This window comes from Clarias gariepinus, chromosome 7, assembly GCF_024256425.1.
Source record: "Clarias gariepinus isolate MV-2021 ecotype Netherlands chromosome 7, CGAR_prim_01v2, whole genome shotgun sequence".
In the NCBI taxonomy this organism is placed as follows: Eukaryota; Metazoa; Chordata; class Actinopteri; order Siluriformes; family Clariidae; genus Clarias; species Clarias gariepinus.
Window position 1 is genome coordinate 7252941 of NC_071106.1, and position 27546 is coordinate 7280486.

General features: G+C 37.4%; 1 protein-coding gene across 1 annotated transcript; it reads right to left on the reverse strand.

Annotated features, from left to right (window-relative positions):
• Nucleotides 1-483: 483 nt before the first annotated feature.
• On the reverse strand, nt 484-27322 carry LOC128528222 (extracellular calcium-sensing receptor-like). The gene is made up of 7 exons (XM_053500977.1): nt 27141-27322; nt 4502-4663; nt 4076-4364; nt 2609-3364; nt 2302-2529; nt 1563-1683; nt 484-1397 (listed from the first exon to the last, which is right to left on the reverse strand). The coding sequence occupies exons 1-7, from the start codon at nt 27320-27322 to the stop codon at nt 484-486; spliced, it is 2652 nt and encodes an 883-aa protein (XP_053356952.1).
• Nucleotides 27323-27546: the final 224 nt, after the last annotated feature.

Genomic DNA, 27546 nt, shown 5'->3' on the forward strand with positions numbered 1-27546 from the left:
TTAACGCACAAATTTCTTCATGTGTTTTTCAAATGTAACAATGAATTGAATGAATCTTCAAAATAAACTTATAGGTAGTTATTAAGTCCTGGTAAAACAAATGAGCAACATGTTTAAACAGTGAGAGACATTTTGTTTGATGGAAAAACTACTGGTCTTATTGCTTGAATAGTTTATGTTTACATATGATGCGGCCTGTTAATTTGTATGTCATATCATTTTTATTTTACTTTTTTTATGAAAAAAAAATCATAAATTTGTAATGCAAACAATATCATTATGGCCGTTTCTTGATGACAAGCTTTCATGTTGCTGAATACCAAATATCTTTTTTTTAAGGACAAAGGTAAGACACTCAAGAAATTCAGCTTTTCCATGATTAGTTTAATAATTTCTCATCTATGTCTATATTATGTGTAATTATATACAAGATGAACATAAATAACATCATGTATGTTTGTTGAATTTAAACAAGGTTTTTTCTTAGATTGTTTTAGATGCCAATTTACCCATCATATTTTTCTTTGTGTTCAGTTCAGGTTTAAAAAGTATAATATAACATTTAGGTGTAAATATACAGAATAATAAAGCAAAACTGGATGCCAAAATAGCGAATATCTCCACAGCTACAGTAAATTTTCCAGGAGAGCTGACATAAGCTGGAATAAAGGTGATCCACACGGCACAGAATATGAGTATGCTGAATGTGATAAATTTGGCTTCATTAAAATTATCTGGCAGCTTTCTAGCTAGAAAAGCTAAAACAAAGCACATTAAAGCCACAACACCTATATAACCCAGCACTGCCCAGAAGCCTATGGCTGAGCCCAAGTTACATTCTAATATTATTTTTTCCTTGTAGTAGTTCATATTTTTGTAAGGAAAAGGAGGTGAAACTATTAACCAAAGAACACATATAAGGACCTGTATGAGAGTAAAAACAAGTACACTGAGTCTCTGCTGTGGAGGCCCAAACCATTTCATGACATTACTGCCTGGGAGTGTAGCCCTGAAAGCCATTAGCACAACTACTGTTTTCCCAAGTACACAGGAGATACAAAGGACAAAGGTGATCCCAAAAACTGTGTGACGCAACATGCAGGACCACTGAGAGGGCCGTCCAATGAAAGTCAGTGAACAGAGGAAACACAGAGTCAGGGAGAACAGCAGCAGAAAACTCAGCTCAGAGTTGTTGGCCTTAACAATAGGAGTGTCTCTTTCTATTAGAAATAAAACAGCTACCAAGACAGTCAATGCAGTTCCAACCAAGCAAAATAGTACTAGTACTATTCCCATAACTTCTGTAAATAAAAGAAACTCTATGACCTTTAATACACATTTATCTCTTTTAGCATTAGACCAAAATTCTCCTGGACACTGCTCACAGTTATTTGAATCTGAAAAATAATCATCAATATTCTTATTAGGCAGGAACTTGAATTTTATTTTGTGGTTTTATTTATTAATGCAATTGTTTAGTAACTGTTTTCTAAATAATAATAGCAGGATACACAATGTATCTATAACAACTTGTGTTTTAAACTCATTACTGCTTAAATTACCTGTCTGGTTACTGATCTCTCCCTCAGCACAGGGTATACAGTCATAACAGCAGACAGGCCTTCCTTTTTGTGCAGCTTTTCTGGTACCCGGAGGACAGCTCTCACTGCACGCAGACCTTGGCTTCTAATATAAACAATGTATTATGGGTTTAATTTATAAGGTTCTACCTGAAAATGCCATTCAGTTGTTAAGCCATAAAACCCAGTTTTCACTATCACAATTTTTGCTCCCCCGTTATTTGACACAATGTCATGTGAAACAGCACCTTGCTGTTATGAGACATGGTGTCAATATGGTGCCTAGGATTGATTATTAAAGTCACAAATAACCACAAATAGTCTTATTTAAACAAACACTAAACTAATGGACCTATCGGCCATTGAAAGTTACTATTCAAATTATTTGTAGCTTATGCCAGCAAATTGCAGATCATTACAGGTCACATTGACACACCCATTTTAACCAGAAGCTTACTTTATATTTACACAAGGCACATCCCACTTTACAAATTCTTGTACTTTTCCTTTTAAGGACTTAATTAATGCAAAATGTTTAATTATGATTCAGTTAAAATGTTTTATATATATTCACAAAACCAGACTCTAGAATTGTTTATATATATATATATATATATATATATATATATATATATATATATATATATATATATATATAGTTAATTATTTTATTTTTTTGATTAAATAAAAGTGAAAACGTATGAAATACCAATGTATTTACCTCTCGTTTCTCTCCAGCCCACACTATATCATCAGCATTCAGGACAAATTGTTGTCCATTTGGCAGTGAGGCATCATAATATCCCACAACCTTAAATTGCACTTCTCCATTGACTGCTCGTTGCCAGTTCACCACATCAAACTTTGCAGCCACAGCCCCAGAGCTGTCAAACCAAACCTCTTCTCCTACTTTGGTTGTAAAGTTTACCCTTTTTAGATAATTAACAACCTTTAAATGGCAAAGACAACAAGAATTTATTTTATGACAATAAAATTGATGGCTCATTTTTTACTCTTTTTGGCGTTACCTGCCATGGTTGTATTGTTTTGTTTTTCTCACAACCCTGGTTTTTTGTGCATCTCAAAAGGCTGTGTAGAGAATGTGCAATAGCATAGACTGCATTGTAGACATTATTTGCATATCTCAATTCTGCTATATCATTACTGTAGTTTTTATATTGAATTATCTCTCCATATTTCTCACAGTTGATTTCAGTTTGAGAAATGTCTCCCTCTGTAGGCAAACAAGGTAATGCTGTTTGCCAAAATTCATTGGCGGCATAATCAGCAAAACTATGGATGTTTAATCTTCCCACATCAAAACCAATAGCTCCAGCTAGTATGTCATAACTTGCTGGTCTTACTATATCTACAGCAGAAATCCATGCCTCAACACCAATCATCTGATAGCCAGTGACATTATTTAAAATAAGATGGTCTATTAGAATGTTCATATCAAAATAGGAGATAAATAAAATTATTACTTTTGCTGTTCTTTTCTTAATAATGTCAGTCACTTTTAGGATTTTGTCAGAATCTGACCGGTCAAGCTTCTCAGAATATTCAACACATATTCCCTCCTCTTTTGCTGCATTTAGAAAAATGGCCATTCCATTGTATCCATAGTCATTATCACTGTACACAGCTCCGACCCAAGACCAGCCAAAGTGCTTAACCAAATTTGCCAGCCCTCTACTCTGGTAGTAGTCACTTGCTATGGTCCTAAAGAAGGAGGGGTATTCTTTTCTGTTGCTCAAACATTCACATGTTGCAGCAGGACTTATCTAAGGACGATTAATAAAAAAAAAAAAAAAAAAAATATATATATATATATATATATATATATTTTTTATTATTAATTAATTTTTTTTTTTATTAAAAAAAAAAATATATATATATATATATATATATATATATATATATATATATATATATATATTTTTTTTTTTTTTTACCTAATTAATCGGTTCTATCAATACAAAATTAGACAAGGGCCTGTTTTAACAGCAAATAGCAATTAATATTAAAACTGAAGAACACAAAAGATGCTCATGTATTATGTACACTATAAATCCTAATGTATACTCATGTAAATGATACTATGTAACATTCATTCATTCATTTATTCATTCATTTAGCTTTACTGTTTTATTTATTCTGATCAGGTTTAAGGTAAACAAAGAGACAATCCTGGAAATACTGGAAACACAGGGACAAACATGTGACAAACATTCTCTTTTACATATAGCTGTGGAAACCAGAAAACCCAAAGAAGATCGTTACAAATAAATACAGTATATAGTATGTGCATGTTATGCAATATTGAACAAAACTCCTATAACCTGTTGGAAAGTTAATTTGAGTTCATCACTAGATGTAATGACTTAACTCTTCAGACAAATTACTGATCAGACAAAGGTAATTATTTAATGTATATGGACAGTATGTTCTGTAACTTAAAAAAAAAAAAAAATGATTAAAACATTGCTCCTTACCACTGGGATGTTGAAAGGTCCTGTAGTTTTTGTAAGTGCTATAGTAGGTGTAGACTCTGATTCGCCTATGATGGCTTGTACTGCTGCCTGTCCACAGCATGCCTTATCTGCTGTTGTGTCCTGACCATTTATCAAAGCCATTGCTGCCTTCATAGATAGCAATCTTGAGAGACAATTATCATAAATTCTGTAACCAATTGATATATTTGGGAGCAAGCTGTTGCTTCTGTTGATTTCATCAATCGCAAAAATCATGGTCTGAGCAAAGCGGAATTCACTGAGGTTAAATCTACAAATATGCAAAAATAATTATACATTTCAGTTGATATTTAATATAGTAAAGATCTAAAGAAAAACATTGCATGAATACAATAAAAAACAATTCATAAAGACAAGTAAAATAGGAAATATTATATTACAACTCACTCAATGCAGATTAAGGGTTGAGGTTTTTCAGTGTATGTCAGTGGTTCCATCTGTGTACCATCATGCATTGAAAAGATCGCTCCAATTATCACATCTCCATCTTTAGACAGCAGAGGATATTCTGGGTTTTCCAGAATATGGCAATTTTCCCCCTTAACCAGGCTAAGTGAACAAAGTAGTAGTAGAATGAATAACATGACAAAGTTTGCTCAATGCTTTTACTTGCCAACACCTCAACAGTTATACTCTTGAGATATTTATAGATATGCTTTGGGTGTTCTGGGTATAAACATTCTATTTCAAACAAATGAGAAGTGTTAATACTTGTGAGGTCATTAAAGGACAGGATGGTAGATCTACATTATCTGAATCTTCATATATAAATTAATTTAGTTAACCATACAAGTGATTTACAATTACCGTAAATCTGTAAACCCAGTGAGCCCAGTCTGTTTGCATGTTGACCAATGGATGATGTCTATCAATGCCTGTTTGGTAACAGCTAAAATTCAGTCGGGTCACAAGCCACAGTAATTAATTAGAAAAAAGGCACCCAGTGTACCCTGCATATATGCATGTATGTTTATGCCTATACAGTATATATTGTAACGGGTTTGACCCTTTTTGCACAGGCGACACCATAAAGCACGCACACGAAACAAGCTCTAATGGGAAAAAGGGTAATTTATTTGGACAAAATGGGGTAGAAAAGAGTTAAAGGAGGGAGGATGGAAAGAAAAGGAAGGAATAAATATGCATGTGTAGGTCTGGTTGGCAGTGCCCCGCTGGCATGTGGCGACACTCCTGCTGTGTTTGATAGCATGGGGAGAAGCCCGGGATCATCAAGGAAAATAGCTTACCAACCATGCCTAATACCGCGGCCCTGCTCCGTCGCATATCTGAAGGGGAGCCTGTCTTACTAGTGAGCTTCGGAGTTAGTTTTAAGAATTAGTCAGTTTAAAGCGAACTTGCAGGCCGTTTTGCAGGCCACACTGGCCTCTCCAGTTGTAATATCAATTTAGATGTCTTCTAAAACACCAAGGACAGACTGGCACAGTGACTTTCTTGAATCGCCAGAAACTTCACATACTGTAACGATCTGTGATACAGCTATGAGATAAAATATATCGCAGAAAAAATGTGAGCTTGTGTGAGCAACTTTTGGAGTAGACTTAACACTGATAGCATTTTTAAATAACTAAAAATATCTTTGTGGATTGCTACTATTATACTATTATTGATTATGGTAGACAAGGTGCAGTGTATATATAGTGACTTATTTTGACAGTCATACACATGGTTGTTGGGTATGGGTGGTTAAAAATCTTAAGCTATTACATTTTAGTTTCATATGTCAAAGAAAGAATTTTTAACCCTACCTAACTTGTGAAAAGCGAAAAGTATGATTCATACTTTTTACTTAAAGATAAGCATTTATTTAATGGTCAGGGTACCTGTCAATCTCACCGGTGTTATCAGCACAGAACAATCAGCAATTGCAGAGAGTGGCATTATTTTCCACTTTTAGTTGTAATTGTAGACTGTGAGTGTCAGAAAAAAAAAACTATACAACATTATTATTATTATTAGACGTACTGGTGTTTAACATGAGGACATAATGATGGAGATTTACAGGCCCACTTAGTAAATAATAAGCCAAAAAAAGTGATTATTTTTTGCTTTATAGATCTTGATTTCAGTTTGATTTAAATTATATTCTTGTGTTTAACAGTTTAATGTTAATAATGATATTGGGTTATAATTAACAACAAGAACATAGTTGTTGACAAATATTTGCTAACTAGGATTATGTAATGTGTCTCACCACATGACTAAAGGCTATTTGATAAAATTATTAAAATGCTAAATTGTATTTATTTATTTTTATATGCAGGTAATGCAAATAAACATTGTGGGAGAATGTTGCCCATAAGATAATAGTCTTATTGCTTAAGGGGTCGTATTGCTTATTTGTTCATGCTTATATATACCGGGGATAATAATATACGAAACTATCATTTTAAATTCACCTTTTTTCAAGAAGATTTTTAGTAGCTAGTAGTCTTATTTTTTTTAATGGTTCATGCTTATATATACCAGGGTTAATAATATAAGAAAATATCTCTTTTAAGTTTTTTCAATGAAAATTCTTAGTGCCAGTTAGACAATCATTCAATACTCTTGATTACAAACATGCATGTTGCTGAATACAAAATATGTTTGATGGACAGAAATAAAACACTTTTTTCAATTAGTTTAATCAGTTTTAATTTATATGCATATTAGATTTACTTAATATAATATGTTAAAGTGTTTACAGTTTTTCTCAATTGCTAAAACACTAAAACCCATTAGCTAAAGAAAGTTCGCAGTTGCCTGACCTCATTTAGCTAATTGTACAGTCTGTTGTCAATACCTTAAACCATTCCACATGGTAAAACACAATATGCAGATCTTACTTAGACTTTTCAGCAAAACTCTAAACACATGCTCATTCTCAAAACACTTTTTACACTCTAATGCACAAGTCATCCATACTGGTAAACACAAGTAGCAACGCTCAAATACAATTAGAGAAAACATGTCATTAATTGAACGCAACCACTCAAAATCGATGTCACCTGTTTCAAATGATGTGACACAACCAATATAAGCCAGTTCAGAGAGCAAACAGGTTGTTGGAGGTAGAAAGAAGAAAGTCTGTGCATAAATAGAAGAAACAATGTAAGAGGACGAGTGCGGATGCGAGGTGGGCGACGAGAAGGAGGAGGACGACAAGAAAGAGGAAGAAGAGGAGGGTGAGCAAGAGGAAGAAGAGGAGGACGAGGAAGAAGAGGAGGGCGAGGAAGAGGAGGAGGGCGAGGAAGAGGAGGAGGGCGGCAAGAAAGAGGAAGAGGAGGAGGGCGAGAAGGAGGAGGAGGGCAAGAAAGAGGAAGAGGAGGAGGAAGAAAAAGACAAAGAGTGGAAATATCTGATGAAATTCAAGCAACAGTCATAGACCATGTTCTTGTCCCTGGACTGACAATGAGGGAAGCAGGACTAAGAGTGCAACCCAACTTAAACCGATTTTCTGTGTACACCATAGTAAGGACATTCAGAGAAGAGAACAGGCAGAGTATACTACTCTATTTTTGTAATTGCAAATTTACTGTACTACACTTTATGCAACTTTACAAATGTTATGTTTCACTAAACATTTGTAAAGTTCATCACTGTATGTATAGTACTGCATGAATATTTGTTGTAACTGCACATCTACTTTTTGTAGAATTGCGAGGTTGCCACATGCAGGTGGAAGGACGGCTTTATTCACTCAAGAGCAAGAGGCCGCATATGATCATTCTCAAACACATGGGCACTGTCTTTCAAGATAATGTAATACGACTCAGAGAAATCCAGGAACGAGTGATACAAGACAACACACACTTCCAGGGAATCAACAGTGTGAGCATTTCCACGATTGACCGTGTCCTCCATCGTAACAGGATGCAAACGAAACAAGTATACAAAGTCCCCTTTGAGCGCAACTCACCAAGGGTAAAAGAACTGCAAGCTCAGTATGTGCAAGTAAGTGTACATTCAGAAACATTTACTGTTATCCAGATTTTCTACATGTGAATGACATTACTCTTCAGTACATACAATGTATGTGAATTAGAAGTGCAAACAGTAAGCTTAATTGTACTCTATATTATAGCACTATCTCTGTATGTCTTACAAAATTCTAAATGCAGTATACTGTATACTCACCATGTTACAGCATAGCTTATCTGAAAACAGAAAAAATAGTGAAAAAAAAAAAAAAAAGACTAAACCTTCACTGCATGAAAAGAGTGTCTCCAGACAAATACGGGTATGGGAAGTAAGCTAAACTTTATGCTTGCCAGATGTATGAGGCAGAGTGCTTGGAAAGGTAGCATGCAAAAGGAAATTTTGTGAAACGACCAGATACCTCATGTATGTGGATGTATATGGGAATCAGTGTAGATTTCTAGGAATTCTCACAGCTAGCAATGAGAGGTGATAGCTGTGAGGTGTAAGGGCCTTTTGAAGGTTAATGACTAGCAGAAAGATGTGCTGTACTTATTACCATAGCCAAATGGGGGGATGCCATGGTGTCTTTGTCTTAGCTTGAGGGTTTGAAGAAGAAGCAACCGCTCCTCTCAAAAAGGTTATTCAGCGTCTTGAAGCACTTGAGCGCATGTTTGATGTGAAGACCGCAGTTAGAGTCAAGCCATGTGCATAAAAGAGTTAAGAGGGCGCATAACATGGGCATTGCGATAAGTTGACCTTTATGTTAGTTGACAATATAGTAGTAAATTATACCTTGTCAAGTTAGCCTAAGCACTTGGCTACACAACTACTTTTTGTTACACATTGTAGTAGGTGTCTAGCTTATTTAAGGGTTTGTCACATCCGAATTATTTAATGTTGTTCAATAATGTATGTATTAAAGCGTTTTTAATTCAATGTTACAGGAAGCTTTATATTATAGCACTATCTCTGCACGTCTTACAAAATTCTAAATGCAGTATATTGTATTTCTACACAGACAATATTTAACTTGGAATCCTTGGACAGACCCCATGACTTCATCTTTGTCGATAAAGCAGGCTTCAATCTAACAAAGAGGAGATGGAGAGGCCGAAACATTATTGGACAGCGGGCCATTGTTGAAGTCCCTGGTCAACGATGGTGGCAATGTCACCATCTGTGCTGCTATTAGCAACCATGGTGTTCTACATCACCATGTTACACTCGGGCCATATAACACCCAGCACCTTCTAAGATTTATTGCCAATCAAAGAGATATTTTATTTGAGCTGCAGGTTCAATACCATCAGGGTCAAGAGCTAAATGAGAATACTATTCCGACCTATGTGATAGTGTGGGACAATGTCAGTTTCCACCGAGCTGCTCCGGTAAGGGAATGGTTTAACATCAATGAGCAGTTTATGAACTTGTACCTCCCTCCATACTCGCCTTTCCTGAATCCGATTGAGGAGTTTTTCTCCTCTTGGAGATGGAAAGTGTATGATAGACAACCCTACACCAGAGTAAATCTTCTGCAAGCCATGGATTTAGCTTGTGGTGATATAGGTGAGGAATCATGTCAGGGCTGGATACGGCACACAAGAGGCTTCTTCCCCCATTGCCTCAGGAGGGACAATATTGCCTGTGATGTTGACGAAGTGCTCTGGCCTGACTCAGCCCAAAGATGAGAAGAAGCAAATTAATCACGTTTACTCCTTTGATTTTTGTTCCTTTTAGTATTGTACTGTATACTGTAGTACAGTGCATTGTATTGCCCAAAACATTGAGATAAAAAATTGGCTCCTCCCTGAGAAATATACGTTTTGAACAATGTGTTTTCTGTTTTTTTGTTGTATTGTTTACTGACTGCTCGATAGTGTATATCATTTTGATCACTTTGTTTTTGATTTGAGAGCAGTGCTTGAATTTGAACACAGGTAAAACTGTTTTTAGGTGAAAGTTTCATTTTGCGAGGGGAGTCAGAGGTTTTGTAAATAGTGCTTGAAGATAAGGTTTTGCATTTAATGGTTTCAGAAAATGGAGCAAGGTTTCAGAAATTGTGTTTTAGCAAGTGAGAAAAACTGTAACTTGTTGCTTGTTTTTGACATTGTGTCCAAGTTTAACATTCCTCCGGTATAATGATGATGTACAATGTATTTAGTTCAGGTTTTAAAAGAATAATGTAACATTTAGCTGTAAATATACAGAATAGTAAAGCAAAACTAGAGGCCAGCATAGCAAATATCTCCACGACTACAGGACAGCTGACGTAAGCTGGAATAAAATGGATCCACACAGCATAGTACAGTATATGTTTATACTAAATGTGATAAATGTGGCTTCAATAAAATTATCTGGTAACTTTCTAGCTAGAAATGCTAAATAAAAGCAAAATAAAGCAAGAATACCTATATAACCTAAAACTGTCCAGAAAATGATAGCTGAGTCCAGATTACATTTTAACATGATGTTTTCTTTGTAGTAATTCATGTTTTTGTAGGAAAAAGGAGAAGAATGTGCTATACAAAGCACACAAATAAGGACCTGTATGAGAGTGAAGGCAAGTACACTAAATCTCTGCTGTAGAGGCCCAAACCATTTCATGATGTTACTGCCTGGAAGTGTAGCCCTGAAAACCATTAGTACAACTACTGTTTTCCCAAGTATACAGGTTGTACTTTTTATATTAAAATATATAATCATATTTCCTATAGTTGCTTTTAGTTTGAAAAATGTCTCTCTCCAGGCAAGCAAGGTAATGCTGTTTGCCAAAATCCAATGAGAACATGGTCAGCAAAACTATGCATGTTTCATTCAATTCAAGATTCAAGATTCAAAGAACATTATTAATCCCAGAGTAAAATTTTAATTTTTTCCACATCAAAACCAATGGATCCAACTAGGATGTTATAACTTGCTGGTATCACTATATTCACAGCAGAAATCTATGTCTCAACACCAATCATCTGGTAGCCAGTGACATTATTTAGAATAAGATGGTCTATTAAAATGTTCATGTCAAAATAAAAGCTAAATAAAATAATTACTTTTGCTGTGCCTTTCTTAATAATGTCCATCATTTTTAGTATTTTTTCAGGATCTGACTGCTCAAACTCTCACAATTCTCAACACATATTCCCTTTTCTTTTGCTGCATTCAGAAAAATACTTTCCATTGTTATTATCACTGTACACAGCTCCGCCACAAGACCAGCCAAAGTGCTTGACCAAATATGCCAATGCTCTACTTTGGTAGTAGTCATTTGCTATGGTCCTGAAGAAGGAGGGGTACTCTATTTTCTTGCTCAAACATTCACATGTGACAGCATAGCTTATCTGAAAACAAAAAAAAATAGTACTGTAAAAAGGAAAAAAAAAAAGAGACTAAACCTTCACTGCATGAAAAGAGTGTCTCCGGACAAATACGGGTATGGGAAGTATGCTAAACTTCATGCTTGCCAGATGTATGAAGCAGAGTGCTTGGAAAGGTAGCATGCAAAAGGAAATTTTGTGAAACGACCAGATACCTCATGTATGTGGATGTATATGGGAATCGGTGAAAATTTCTAGGAATTCTCACAGCTAGCAATGAGAGGTGATCGCTGTGAGGTGTAAGGGCCTTTTGAAGGTTAATGACTAGCAGAAAGATGTGCTGTGCTTATTACCATAGCCAAATGGGGGGATGCCATGGTGTCTTTGTCTTTGTCTCAGCTTGAGGGTTTGAAGAAGAAGCAAGCTGCACACACCGCTCCTCTCAAAAAGGTTATCCAGCGTCTTGAAGCACTTGAGCGCATGTTTGATGTGAAGACCGCAGTAAGAGTCAAGCCATGTGCATAAAAGAGTTAAGAGGGCGCATAACATGGGCATTGTGATAAGTTGACCTTTATGTTAGTTGACAATATAGTAGTAAATTATACCTTGTCAAGTTAGCCTAAGCACTTGGCTACACAACTACTTTTTGTTACACATTGTTGTAGGTGTCTAGCTTATTTAACAGTTTGTCACATCTGAATTATTTAATGTTGTTTAATAATGTATTTATTAAAGCTTTTTTAATTCAATGTTACAGGAAGCTGTAAGGAGAAAATAATTGAGAAAACAACCCACATAAATACAATCCACAAACAGGGTAAGAATGTTGTTTCTTTACATGTTATTTGTATGGTTTTACATAATTATTTTAAATGTAATTAATGACACTTCGCTCTTTCCACACAGAATAAGTTTACTTCATAATAAGGCAGTGATGACATATCTGCTGGAGGAATTAAAGATGACTTTTGCAGATGCAGACCTTGCGTGTATAAAGGGTAATCAGAAATTGTTATTGTAATTATTTATGTCCCTTTATTTTTGTCCCTCTAATAATTTGAATTGTTTCTGTCACTTATCTGATTTTTTTTTTTATTTAGCATGTTACAGGACTTACTATGAGAAATTGCAAACGAGATACTTTTTTGGTGCAGGAAAGTCTCAGCTAAGAGACTCCTTTAAGGGAGGGGCTAAAAACAAAACAATAAGTAAGTGTACAAATTCACCTATATAGTAAGTTCGGTACCTCTCTGAGTGTTTTTAGGGGTTAACGTATGGTGTGTTCTGCAGTTGCTGGAGTCCAGGTGTAGGGTCATTTAAATACATGCAGAGAGAGAACTGTGGCAGACTGCAGTGCTAAAACTGATGTCAGATGAGGAGGATATCATCAGCATGTAATATCTAATGGGACCATGGTAGAATGCGTTTATTTTGGACATCTTAAAAGCACTGGTGCATGTTTGTTTTAATATTGCTTTTAATTTAACCCTTAGGAGTTTTGGAGCCCTGAAGAGATTCTGACATGTCCTGACATTTGTGTATTTTTCAGTTACTTACAAACATATACATGTCTAAAGTCTATCATTTTATTCAGCACAAACTGGGCAACAATAATATATGAGCAACATATATGTACAAGTTTGTATATTGGAGAAAAAAACAGTTATGCCTGATTTTTGAAAATGACAAAAAAAAAAAAAACCTCCCTGAAATAAGACCACAAAACACATTCATGACATTTGTGCACAAGACTTTTGTGACCTGGATCTTATAATGTAGAGGTTTTACTTCAAAATCACCTTCCTCACTCGTTTACAGAAAACAATACATTCATTTAAATTTTCTAAGACACTTTTTGTTTTAGAAACAGTTCAAAATAAATAAAAAGTGCAAAAAGTGAAAACAACAATCATGGTAAAATTGTTCAAACCAAAAACATGGTAGAATATATTTTATTATATATATATAAACAGTTTATATATATAAACTGTGCAAAAACATACATGCAGGATTAAACTGCAACAGGAACAATGCAAAATAAAAATTGAAAACCCAGACATTTAAAGGCAAATTGTGCAAACAGGAACAGTGCAGGATAAAATAGGTGTTTGATTTTTATAGTCACACATTCCTGTGCCACTCTTGAAAGCAGTTCCTGTTCAATTGAAGACACAGGGGAACATTGCATGCCTGGCATTTTCAAGGTGTTTTTTGCCACTTGCCACGCACTGCTTTGCAATGAGCACATAACCTGCGACCAGCAGTGTCAACATCTCTGGTATCCAAGGTCAATTCAGCTCCTGGAACTGGTACATGGTCATTACTTGTCCGTTTTGGTGCTACTTCCTGAGAGACATCACAAAGCTCCTTGAGTTGTTCCATAAACTCTTAATGGGACAGGTTATCATATTGTTCTGAACAGCGCTTGCGTGTCCTGATGTGAGGTGCTGATGAAGGCAAGGGTGATGCAGACACATTCCTAAAAACAAATAAAAAAAGTTAGCCTATACTGTTCAGAGTAAATGCATGTGCAATTAATAGGTATGGACGCTTAATAAGTATGAAGTGTATACACTGTGTGCCCCTCTGTGTCTGTTGATGGACAATAGACAAATATCTGTTGATGGGCCATAAACCATGTAGTGCATCTCAAACATTTACACCTGAGACATTAGCAAACACCATCCACTTGACATGCTTTACACACATATTTAACACATTCTAAACATTTACACCTAAACAGACATTTGTAAGTACAAGCTTAACAAAAGGCATTTTGAACATTTACACCACAGAAATATTCATAAACATCTCTTAGCTACATAAGGCAGTATTTTAGCCAACTGGAGATAGCTTGTTTGAGCTAAATAACATTACAGATAGCAATGTTCTAAGCTAATCGAAACGGAGCCAAATCTAATCAAACTCTGAGCACTCTGCCTGGGATGTTGTCTAGACCAGCAGCTTAACGTGGGTTGACTGAGTTTTCCTCACATCAGCTGTAGTAAAACACAGCACCTAGTTGTTGGAGGAGGGGTGGTCTTCCTCGCCGCCACTTGTTGATGTAGCTGGTCACTGATGACATGTACTCCTCCAAGTCAGTGAAGTCGCCATAAGTTGCAGCCTCCCTAAACATGTTCCAGTCAGTGTTCTCGAAACAGTCTTGAAAAGCAGAGATGGCTTCTGCAGGCCATGTTTTCACCTGCTTCAGAACTGGTTTTGAACGCCTGACTAGTGGTCTGTATGCTGGAATTAGCATAACAGAGATGTGGTCTGAGAAGGCGGGGCTCTGCCCGATATGAGCTGGGGATGTTTTCCCCTCGTTGCAAAGTCCACATATTGATGGAATCTACGAAGCACTGACGAGATTTGCATGGTTGAAATATCCAGCAACAATAAACAGTTCACTGATCTTTGTATACCTTTCCCATAGTGCTTCGTTAGCATTAGCGCTAGGTGGAATGTACAGGAACAAAAGCGCTAGGTGGAAAGCGATAGGCTGTGTAATGTCCCAGTAGATGTTAGGATTTTGGAAGTGTTTTATTAAAAAACAACCAATCAATGTTGAAAATAAAAAATAGTTTAGGAAAAGCAGAGTTGTGGAAAGGTGTAAAATGCAAATGACGCTTCAGGTGTGAATGTCACCTGACAAAATTCTTGAGTGGATTATTTGCCATGGCAACATGGGCTGTACCATGGAAGAATTCCTCAGCAAGATTTATCCGAATTGATATCAATCTGGAAGTATCCTAGCTTGGTGGAATTTGATGTATATGCTCAGTGGTGCTTGTAGATACTTCCCACTGGTGTATACAGGAGTTTCCTAGTACAGATACACTCCTTTTTATGCAGTGCTTGCTACACTTGGTTTTAGGAAGACAATATTAGACTGGGTTATGGTTTAACATGGAGAAAATAGCATCTAATATCACACTAAAGAAAACCAAAATTATAATCTGTAATCACATACCTAGCTTGGTAGTGTGATTGCAGTGTGATTGAAGTAGGTCTTAAGTAATTTGCTCTCCGGTAATTAATCAAGAGTAGTTAAGGCTTCTTTAATGTGTGAGTTGTGGGCAGGGCTAAGCTACATAGACTACTGTTACATGTTTCTACCTTCTAGGGGTTGAAGAAAAGGTGCAACCAAAAAAAAGGTTTTGGCGGTCATCACTCCTGTCCCAGCCAGCAATCAACACACAACAAATTTGAAATAAAAAGGGAGCAAAGACTTCAAGAGGGGACCAGGCCAACACAACAAACAAAAATTTGTCTAAATGTTGTGAGGATCAAACTAACTTACCTGAAAAAGAAAAAACAAATAAACAACGTAAGTTTTACCTCACTCCTTAACTATCCAGAAACAGAAGAAAACATGATTAGAAAAAAGGAAAATGGCATCCACCTCTCTACAGCTCCCACAATTAAATATAGGCAGCAACAAAATAAACAGTAAGAGTCAAATTATTTATAGATCAAATCTCAGTAATGAAAGAAGCACTTAACAACACAAGGTAAAGGATTTAGACTCACAACAGTCTACAAACACACAGGCTGAACAACCACATGCTTGGGCAGGAGGAATGATTCTCACTGCTTTCTGCTTTCCACCTCAGCTTTATACACCAGCTCCCATCTCATCAATCAATCAGGTCTCTGCCAATCAGTCCTCTTAGGCACAGCTGATGTCTATACATGGTTGAAGGAATGAGAGAGAGAGAGAACAAAACAAAACAATGCAGAACCAAAAGAAACAAAGTACAATCACATTGCACAAAATGAACAAGCAAAATAAATAAATCAGGACCATATACATCACAGATGTAAACTGGGTCATAAACATAAGAAATACGTCCTGGGACATAACACTACTGTTTAAAAGTTTTAGAACACTTGCCTTGTCACTTGTGTCTGTAGTGGTAAATAAGCATATCCTGCAACAAAGTTGGTGGTTATAAGTCCAGATAGCAAGTGCACATAGAATCAACACAAACTTTTGTTTAGCAAGGAATTGTAAGATTAAATAGAGAAAGACTTTATTCTGCCTAGGAATTAAGTATGTGTGTTTAACCTATTTCTGTTGTCAATTCTTCCAGATCAAGATGGGCTCATTTCACAGAAACTGCCTTTATGTCTACATATTTGATTGAAAACAAATATATATCTAGTATGCCCATTTTATAAATTACTGAAGATATTGTGCCTTAAATTTAAACTGCTCCTAGCTTTTAAGGCTCTCCAAAATCTTGTTAAACAGACTAGTCAGAAACTGCCACCTCTACTAAGCACTTCCATACCTCCACAGGTATGTCATGAGGACCAACTGCCTTTCCATTCTTCAGCCTCTTTACCGCCCTCCTCACCTGACTCTCTCTGATTTTTGGTACTTCCTGCTTCACAACAGTCATTTCATTTACTCTTAGTTCTCTTTTTTTGCAGTATACTGTATACTCACCATGTTACAGCATAGCTTATCTGAAAACAGAAAAAATAGTGAAAAAAAAAAAAAAAAGACTAAACCTTCACTGCATGAAAAGAGTGTCTCCAGACAAATACGGGTATGGGAAGTAAGCTAAACTTTACGCTTGCCAGATGTATGAGGCACAGTGCTCAGAAAGGTAGCATGCAAAAGTAAATTTTGCTAAATGACCAGATACCTTATATATGTGGATGTATATGGGAATCTGTAAAAGATTTGATGAATCCTCACAGCTGGCGGTGAGAGGTGATGGCTGTGAGGTGTAAGGGCCTTTTGAAGGTTAATGACTAGCAGAAAGATGTGCTGTGCTTATTACCATAGCCAAATGGGGGGATGCCATGGTGTCTTTGTCTTTGTCTCAGCTTGAGGGTTTGAAGAAGAAGCAACCGCTCCTCTCAAAAAGGTTATTCAGCGTCTTGAAGCACTTGAGCGCATGTTTGATGTGAAGACCGCAGTTAGAGTCAAGCCATGTGCATAAAAGAGTTAAGAGGGCGCATAACATGGGCATTGCGATAAGTTGACCTTTATTTTAGTTGACAATATAATAGTAAATTATACCTTGTCAAGTTAGCCTAAGCACTTGGCTACACAACTACTTTTTGTTACACATTGTTGTAGGTGTCTAGCTTATTTAACGGTTTGTCACATCCGAATTATTTAATGTTGTTTAATAATGTATGTATTAAAGCATTTTTAATTCAATGTTACAGGAAGCTGTAAGGAGAAAACAATTGAGAAAACAACCCACATAAATACAATCCACAAACAGGGTAAGAATGTTGTTTCTTTACATGTTATTTGTATGGTTTTACATAATCATTATAAATGTAATTAATGACACTTCGCTCTTTCCACACAGAATAAGTTTACTTCATAATAAGGCAGTGATGACATATCTGCTGGAGGAATTAAAGATGACTTTTGCAGATGCAGACCTTGCGTGTATAAAGGGTAATCAGAAATTGTTATTGTAATTATTCATGTCCCTCTAATAATTTGAATTGTTTCTGTCACTTATCTGATTTTTTTTTTATTTAGCATGTTACAGGACTTACTATGAGAAATTGCAAACGAGATACTTTTTTGGTGCAGGAAAGTCTCAGCTAAGAGACTCCTTTAAGGGAGGGGCTAAAAACAAAACAATAAGTAAGTGTACAAATTCACCTATATAGTAAGTTCGGTACCTCTCTGAGTGTTTTTAGGGGTTAACGTATGGTGTGTTCTGCAGTTGCTGGAGTCCAAGTGTAGGGTCATTTAAATACATGCAGAGAGAGAACTGTGGCAGACTGCAGTGCTAAAACTGATGTCAGATGAGGAGGATGCCATATCATCAGCATGTAATATCTAATGGGACCATGGTAGAATGCGTTTATTTTGGACATCTTAAAAGCACTGGTGCATGTTTGTTTTAATATTGCTTTTAATTTAACCCTTAGGAGTTTTGGAGCCCTGAAGAGATTCCGACATGTCCTGACATTTGTGTATTTTTCAGTTACTTACAAACATATACATGTCTAAAGTCTATCATTTTATTCAGCACAAACTGGGCAACAATAATATGAGCAACATGTATGTACAAGTTTGTATATTGGAGAAAAAAAGTTATGCCTGATTTTTGAAAATGACAAAAAAAAAAAAAAACTCCCTGAAATAAGACCACAAAACACATTCATGACATTTGTGCACAAGACTTTTGTGACCTGGATCTTATAATGTAGAGGTTTTACTTCAAAATCACAATCACCTTCCTCACTCATTTACAGAAAACAATACATTCATTTAAATTTTCTAAGACACTTTTTGTTTTAGAAACAGTTCAAAATAAATAAAAAGTGCAAAAAGTGAAAACAACAATCATGGTAAAATTGTTCAAACCAAAAACATGGTAGAATATATTTTATTATATATATATATAAACTGTGCAAAAACATACATGCAGGATTAAACTGCAACAGGAACAATGCAAAATAAAAATTGAAAACCCAGACATTTAAAGGCAAATTGTGCAAACAGGAACAGTGCAGGATAAAATAGGTGTTTGATTTTTATAGTCACACATTCCTGTGCCACTCTTGAAAGCAGTTCCTGTTCAATTGAAGACACAGGGGAACATTGCATGCCTGGCATTTTTTGCCATTGCCACACACTGCTTTGCAATGAGCACATAACCTGCGACCTGCAGTGTCAACATCTCTGGTATCCAAGGTCAATTCAGCTCCTGGAACTGGTACATGGTCATTACTTTTCCGTTTTGGTGCTACTTCCTGAGAGACATCACAAAGCTCCTTGGGTTGTTCCATAAACTCTTAATGGGACAGGTTATCATATTGTTCTGAACAGCGCTTGCGTGTCCTGATGTGAGGTGCTGGTGAAGGCAAGGGTGATGCAGACAGATTTCTAAAAACAAATAAATAAATAAAAAAGTTAGCCTATACTGTTCAGAGTAAATGCATGTGCAATTAATAGGTATGGACGCTTAATAGGTATGAAGTGTATACATTGTGTGCCCCTCTGTGTCTGTTGATGGACAATAGACAAATATCTGTTGATGGGCCATAAACCATGTAGTGCATCTCAAACATTTACACCTGAGACATTAGCAAACACCATCCACTTGACATGCTTTACACACATATTTAACACATTCTAAACATTTACACCTAAACAGACATTTGTAAGTACAAGCTTAACAAAAGGCATTTTGAACATTTACACCACAGAAATATTCATAAACATCTCTTAGCTACATAAGGCAGTATTTTAGCCAACTGGAGATAGCTTGTTTGAGCTAAATAACATTACAGATAGCAATGTTCTAAGCTAATCGAAACGGAGCCAAATCTAATCAAACTCTGAGCACTCTGCCTGGGATGTTGTCTAGACCAGCAGCTTAACGTGGGTTGACTGAGTTTTCCTCACATCAGCTGTAGTAAAACACAGCACCTAGTTGTTGGAGGAGGGGTGGTCTTCCTCGCCGCCACTTGTTGATGTAGCTGGTCACTGATGACATGTACTCCTCCAAGTCAGTGAAGTCGCCATAAGTTGCAGCCTCCCTAAACATGTTCCAGTCAGTGTTCTCGAAACAGTCTTGAAAAGCAGAGATGGCTTCTGCAGGCCATGTTTTCACCTGCTTCAGAACCGGTTTTGAACGCCTGACTAGTGGTCTGTATGCTGGAATTAGCATAACAGAGATGTGGTCTGAGAATCTGCCTGATATGAGCTGGGGATGTTTTCCCCTCGTTGCAAAATCCACATATTGATGGAATCTAGGAAGCACTGACTTGAGATTTGCATGGTTGAAATATCCAGCAACAATAAACAGTTCACTGATCTTTGTATACATTTCCCATAGTGCTTCGTTAGCATTAGGGCTAGGTGGAATGTACAGGAACAAAAGCGCTAGGTGGAAAGCGATAGGCTGTGTAATGTCCCAGTAGATGTTAGGATTTTGGAAGTGTTTTATTAAAAAACAACCAATCAATGTTGAAAATAAAAAATAGTTTAGGAAAAGCAGAGTTGTGGAAAGGTGTAAAATGCAAATGACGCTTCAGGTGTGAATGTCACCTGACAAAATCCTTGAGTGGATTATTTGCCATGGCAACATGGGCTGTACCATGGAAGAATTCCTCAGCAAGATTTATCCGAATTGATATCAATCTGGAAGTATCCTAGCTTGGTGGAATTTGATGTATATGCTCAGTGGTGCTTGTAGATACTTCCCCCTGGTGTATACAGGAGTTTCCTAGTACAGATACACTCCTTTTTATGCAGTGCTTGCTACACTTGGTTTTAGGAAGACAATATTAGACTGGGTTATGGTTTAACAGAGAAAATAGCATCTAATATCACACTAAAGAAAACAAAAATTATAATCTGTAATCACGTACCTAGCTTGGTAGTGTGATTGCAGTGTGATTGAAGTAGGTCTTAAGTAATTTGCTCTCAGGTAATTAATCAAGAGTAGTTCAGGCTTCTTTAATGTGTGAGTTGTGGGCAGGGCTTAGCTACATACACTACTGTTACATGTTTCTACTCCTGTCCCAGCCAGCAATCAACACACAACAAATTTGAAATAATTTGTTACTTTTAATTGACTCTTGTTTTAGAAAAAGGGAGCAAAGACTTCAAGAGGGGACCTGGCCAACACAACAAACAAAAACTTGTCTAAATGTTGTGAGGATCAAACTAACTTACCTGAAAAAGAAAAAACAAATAAACAACATAACTTTTACCTCACTCCTTAACTATCCAGAAACAGAAGAAAACATGATTAGAAAAAAGGAAAATGGCATCCACCTCTCTACAGCTCCCACAATTAAATATAGGCAGCAACAAAATAAACAGTAAGAGTCAAATTATTTACAGATCAAATTTCAGTAATGGAAGAAGCACTTAACGACACAAGGTCAAGGATTTAGACTCACAACAGTCTACAAACACACAGGCTGAACAACACCATGCTGGGGCAGGATAAATGATTCTCACTGCTTCCTGCTTTCCACCTCAGCTTTATACACCAGCTCCCATCTCATCAACCAATCAGGTCTCTCCCAATCAGGCCTCTTAGGCACAGCTGATGTCTATACATGGTTAAAGGAATGAGAGAGAGAGAGAGAGAACAAACCAAAACAATGTAGAACCAAAAGAAACAAAGTACAATCACATTGCACAAAATGAACAAGCAAAATAAATAAATCAGGACCATATACATCACAGATGTAAACTAGGTCATAAACATAAGAAATACGTCCTGGGACGTAACACTACCGTTCAAAAGTTTTAGAACACTTGCCTTGTCACTTGTGTCTGTAGTGGTAAATAAGCATATCCTGCAACAAAGTTGGTGGTTATAAGTCCAGATAGCAAGTGCACATAGAATCAACACAAACTTTTGTTTAGCAAGGAATTGTAAGATTAAATAGAGAAAGACTTTATTCTGCCTAGGAATTAAGTATGTGTGTTTAACCTATTTCTGTTGTCAATTCTTCCAGACCAAGGTGGGCTCATTTCACAGAAACTGCCTTTATGTCAGTCAGTGCGAAGCTCCATGTTGCTAGATTAACTAAACTATCATCTTTCCTCATCCCCCTGGACCTGTCAGCTGTATTTCACACAGTGAACCACAATATTCTATTATCTATTCCTAAAAGCCTTGGAATCTGTGGAACAGCATGGCAATGGTTTGCTTCTTACCTAGAAGATAGGTCATATGAGGTGACATGGAGGGGATCCACATGTCCCACAGGGCTCAGTACTTGGTCCTCTTATTTACATTTAAGCATTTGGCAGATGCTCTTATCCAGAGCGACTTACATCTGAGCAGTTGAGGTTTAAGGGCCTTGCTCAAGGGCCCAACAGTGGCAACTTGGTGGTTGCAGGGTTTGAACCTGGGATCTTCCGAACCATAGTCCAATGCCTTATCCACTAAGCTACCCCTGGCCCTAGCTTATGTTATCCCTCTATACCTGGTTTATTGGTTAGGTCATATTATCGCATGGATTTTCATATCATTGTAATGCAGATGACACACAACTTATTCTCTCCTTTCCTCCCTCAGACACTCAGGCTTCCACCTAGATTTCAGCACGTCTGGCAGACATCTCATCCTCGGACGGCAGCTCATCAGCTGCAAATCAATCTAAGTAAAACCAAACTGCTGTTCATCCCTGGTGATTTATCCCCAGGTCAAGACCTTGTGATATCCCTGGACAACAATCAAATCACTCCTTCAGTTACTGCCTGCAATCTAGGGGTAACTGTGGACAATCATTTGTCATTTTCCCCACACATCTCTAACCTTCTCAAGCTTTTGTCGATTTCTTGGTCTATACTGGAACACAAGGTATGGGAAAAACATGTAACTTGTTCATATTCTCATTTACATCTTGTGAGAAGTTTATGTAGTCTGTCTTCCTATCTGCATGTTTACAAATAATGGGTAAAAACCAGAAAACATAGAGAAAAAAAAAGTCTCGGGCAGAGCATGCAAAACTCTTCTGATTTAATAACCTAAGGATGTGATAGGATTCTGGTTCCCACTGCACCACTGTGCCACCAGAGGGAATTCTACATATTTGATTGAAAACAAATATATATCTAGTATGCCCATTTTATAAATTACTGAAGATATTGTGCCTTAAATTTAAACTGCTCCTAGCTTTTAAGGCTCTCCAAAATCTTGTTAAACAGACTAGTCAGAAACTGCCACCTCTACTAAGCACTTCCATACCTCCACAGGTATGTCATGAGGACCAACTGCCTTTCTATTCTTCAGCCTCTTTACCGCCCTCCTCACCTGACTCTCTCTGATTTTTGGTACTTCCTGCTTCACAACAGTCATCTTATTTACTCTTAGTTCTCTTTCATCTTCCTCATTTAGTACTCTTCAAAGTACTCCTTCCATTTTCCTATCACCCTCCTGGCACCTGTTAGTACATTCCCATCCCCATCTTGAAATACACTAACATGCTGCACATCCTTTCCACCTCCATCCCTTTGTCTCGCCAACTTGTACAGATCTGCCTCTCCCTCCGTACTGTCTAACCTAGCATACAAGTCCTCATATGCTCTTTGTTTGGCCTTTGCCACCTCTACCTTCACCTTACATTGCTCCTCCCTGAAAACTACACTACATTTTACACATGCTGTGCCCTGTGATGTCTGGCTACTCTCTCCCCTAAAAATAATTAGCCGTCACTGTTCTCTTTCAGATTACAATGTAGTTGTAACATATGTGGAGTGCCATCTCCATCCTCTTTGCAAAGTCCACCACCATCTGTCCTTCTGCAATCCTGTCTGGAAGACCACACTTACCCATCACATTCTCATCACCTCTGTTCCCTTCCTCAACATGTACATTAAAATCTGCACCAATCACCATGTTCTGCATTACTTCATCTAACTCACTTTCTCTTTCTATTCTCCTTCTCTTCTAACTCTCATTCTGCCTGTGGGGCATAATCATTAACAACATTGCACATCACACCGTCAATTTCCAGCTTTAGAATCATCACCCTCTACTTGTTTAACCTCCAGAATATTCCTTACAAACTACTTTTAGCAGGATAACTCCTACTCCATTTCCTTTCCTGTCCACACTATGGTAAAACAACTTGAACCCTGCTCCTAGGCTTTTAGTTTTGCTACCTTTCCACCTGGTTTCCTGGACACTGGTGTAAATTTTGTCTGGTATTTTTAATTTTAGTCTTAGTTCGGGATAAATGTCCCTGTTAATTTTTACCATATTTAGTCAATCTTATCCTATCTTATCCTAAACTATTATGTTTGTTTAGTCAAGTTTTAGTCGACCAAAAGTTTGGACATTTTAGTCTAGTTTTATTAAGAAGAACCTGTCAGTATTTTTGTCTAGTCTTAGTCAATGAAAACGTAACCTTTCTGCAATAAGATTATTATTAATTATACCTTACAATCAATCTAGTCTAGCCAAAACCCCTTTTTTAAGGTTTTTCACAAAATAATTATCTTAACATTTTATTTCAATAAAACTTCACTTATGCACACACACATGCAATGCTGGCACACATATACATGAAACAGTCACACATATCCTACTAACTGCTTAAACAACTACATATGAAATACGCGCACCCACACCTATGAGACACGCACACACAAACTCTCCATGCACACAGTTTGTGCACAGTTTAGGCTGTATAAGGTGCATCATGAAAAAATGGGCCCAAATATTGTCTCTTCTCCTTGGCCCGAGTAATATTGCTGCAACTGAGTTAAAGATGACGTAGTTTTTAATACGGGATGTCTGCGCACAGGAAACGCTACCTCTCGCACCATAATGAATGAACACTGCATCACAGCGGATTATAAAAAAATAAAATGTTGATGAAAATATAGACAGCTTTGTGTTATTTGTTATTTTTCGAACCACATTTCCGTCTTATCTTTTTTCGTGAACGATATTGCATGCTAATTTCGTCACTGTTACTATTCACTGATATCCGCAAAATCTCGTCAACGTCTCATCTTAGTCCTAGGACAAATATTTTCCGTTATTAATTTTGTTGACGAAATGAACACCACTGGACACACAGTATATCCACTTTCCCTCTGTGCATCATGTCAACCAACTCTCTTGCCTTTCCCGTCCCAACATTCAAAGTCCCTACTGTCACTCCTAAAGTCTTGCCTTTTCTCTTCTCTCGGCCTACGAACACACATTACTCCTCCCCTTTGATTAACAGTAGCCCAATTTTCACCTGCGCACTTTAGGTTAACAGCACTGGTGGCGGTTGTTGTTATCCCGGGCCACGACCAATGCGGTGTGGGAGTCCTGTCAATGATTCGCATGATTGATTTGGCAAATGTTTAATGTCGAATGCCCTTCCTACCACAACTCTTTGCAACTTTCCAGACTTGGGACTGGCACAAGAAGTCAGTGGATTGTGCTACCTTGTGGTTGCATTTGCCCTATATCGGTTCTGATTCTGACTTAATTGATAAGTTCATCCATGGATATAGTGTAGTGTAGCTCTAGCTTACCTAGATTTTTCATTAAAAGGTAAAATATAATTTCTGTTATTGATTCAGTTTACATTTTGTCTTTACTTCACATTAATGAATTGTTGTTGCAGTTTAAACCTTTTAATTTCAGCTTTTGATTTAAATGTTTTTTTCTTAGAATTAAAATAAGTAGGTAAGGAAAAACAAACACAATTCCCAGTTTTGTGAGCAGAGCCAGAGGGACCTGTTTCTACCAGAATGTTCTCTCTGATAAATTTTACATGACTATTTGACAATTGGGCAGATGCGAAAGGCCATTGGTGGTGGTTATGTGCCATGCAGCAGTGAGCTAAAGTGCTCGATATACAAATTGACATATGACACACTATGCTCCCAATACTGAATGCGTGGGTGTTTATACAGGAGCCTCTGGAGGAAGGATAAACACAATGTTGGCTCAGCTTGAGGTGACTAGGTGAAGCTGACCAGGACAGACCTTTATGGGATGACTTCTACAGGATGGTCCAATAGTCCAACCTAGAGGTGCTAAAAACATGAAATTTTTTTTTTGCATCATTTGCTGACAATATATTCCTTATTGTGAAATTTTTTTAAAGATGAAACAATGTTATCCTGGTGATATTATCTAAATTACCTTCAAATAAAAGATTGTAACCAAGCTCTTTTACTGTTTTACTTGATGGAAGAGAAAGGCCACCCAGAGTTACTGAGTGATCAAAAAGCTTACTTCCAGCTGTATGTGGTCCTTGTACCAGAACTTCTGTTTTGTCAGGATTAAGCAGAAGAAAGTTAATTAAATTCAGTCTTTAATTGCTCAACTTTATTAAGCTGGCTTTTCTTATCTGGTTTTTATAACTGTGTGTCATTAGCATAACTATGGAGGGAAATCCCGGACATTTTTTAAAAGGAATTGCAAATTGCATTTTCCATATGTGGATGCATAAAGTGTGACATAACTCAAATGCAATTGCAAATTGAGCCTGTTATATTTAAGTATGAATTACTACGTCCGCTTTTTCACTTTCTCTGTGTCGCGTATGTAGCCTGCCAAAACATAAACGCAATCACAAGTAATTTTGCATTTGACTTTTCAACGCATTATATGAAAACCTGTCAATCAGCGTCAGTGCTGGGTCTATACTGTGGGGAGTGACTTCACTCGCAGCCGACAACCAAGAGGGGGAAATTTGAACAATGGAGGTGATCGGTAAAATTGTTCAGGAAATTTTAACAATTGTCGAGCAACTTATGATGCTAGCGCGGCAAGTTGACGATTGTTCATACTCTGCATTTTTTTTGTCGGAGATGCTGCTTTTTTCCGAGCTCCGCCAGACTGACCAATTTTTCAACTTTTTCGTCCCCTTACAAAGAGTGAACATATAACAGATAAGTAATTTATATTATCCTATAATATATTCACTCAAAACGCATTATATCGTTAAGTTTTAATTGTTTTGCAGCACACCGCTTTTAGCTGGCATTAGCATCGCTAGCCCGTTAGCCCGGCTATCACAAGTTTGTTTGCGCTTCTTCACACCAATTATTTCCAATTTTAGACACCATGTCGGTTGTGTCTTTGCCTCTGTGTGCAGGTGAGGATACATTGGAGCTGCACTTGGTGGATTTGGAGCTGGAGGCCGTGGAGAAGCTGAAGCGGAAAGCCATGCTGAAATTGTTGCGGACCCACGCTCACCTGTCCCAGAGTTATTCTCGGCGTGGAAATTCTCTTACAACCTCAACCCCGCATGATTTTCTGCCCAGGTCCAATGCACCAAGGACGCAGCCCGCCCAGGTTTCCTTCACCTCGGCGCCGGGATACCATGAAGCCTGGATACTGCAGCAGTGGAAGACGCGCGCCATGCCCCGGGCGAGGACCTCCCCTCTTCCGCCACCACCCGTCTTCAAAATCTTGACCCGAAACCGCTTCACTCCTCTCTGCAAGACGGCACACGACGCGCTGGTCATCGGAGACTTCATCATCTGGCACGTGCATGCTACCATGGCTAAAGGTAAGGCATACGCATGCTGTTTACCTGGTGCATGTGTTCTTGATGTTGCTGCACAGGTGCCTGCGGCCCTGAAGAAGAACATTCTAGCTGTGGTTCTTCATGCTGGCACGAACGACACCAGGCTGAGGCAGACTGAGATCCTAAAGAAGGACTTCAGGAGCCTGGTTGAGAAGGTCCGCAGCACATTACCCATGACAAGGATCGTCATATCTGGAC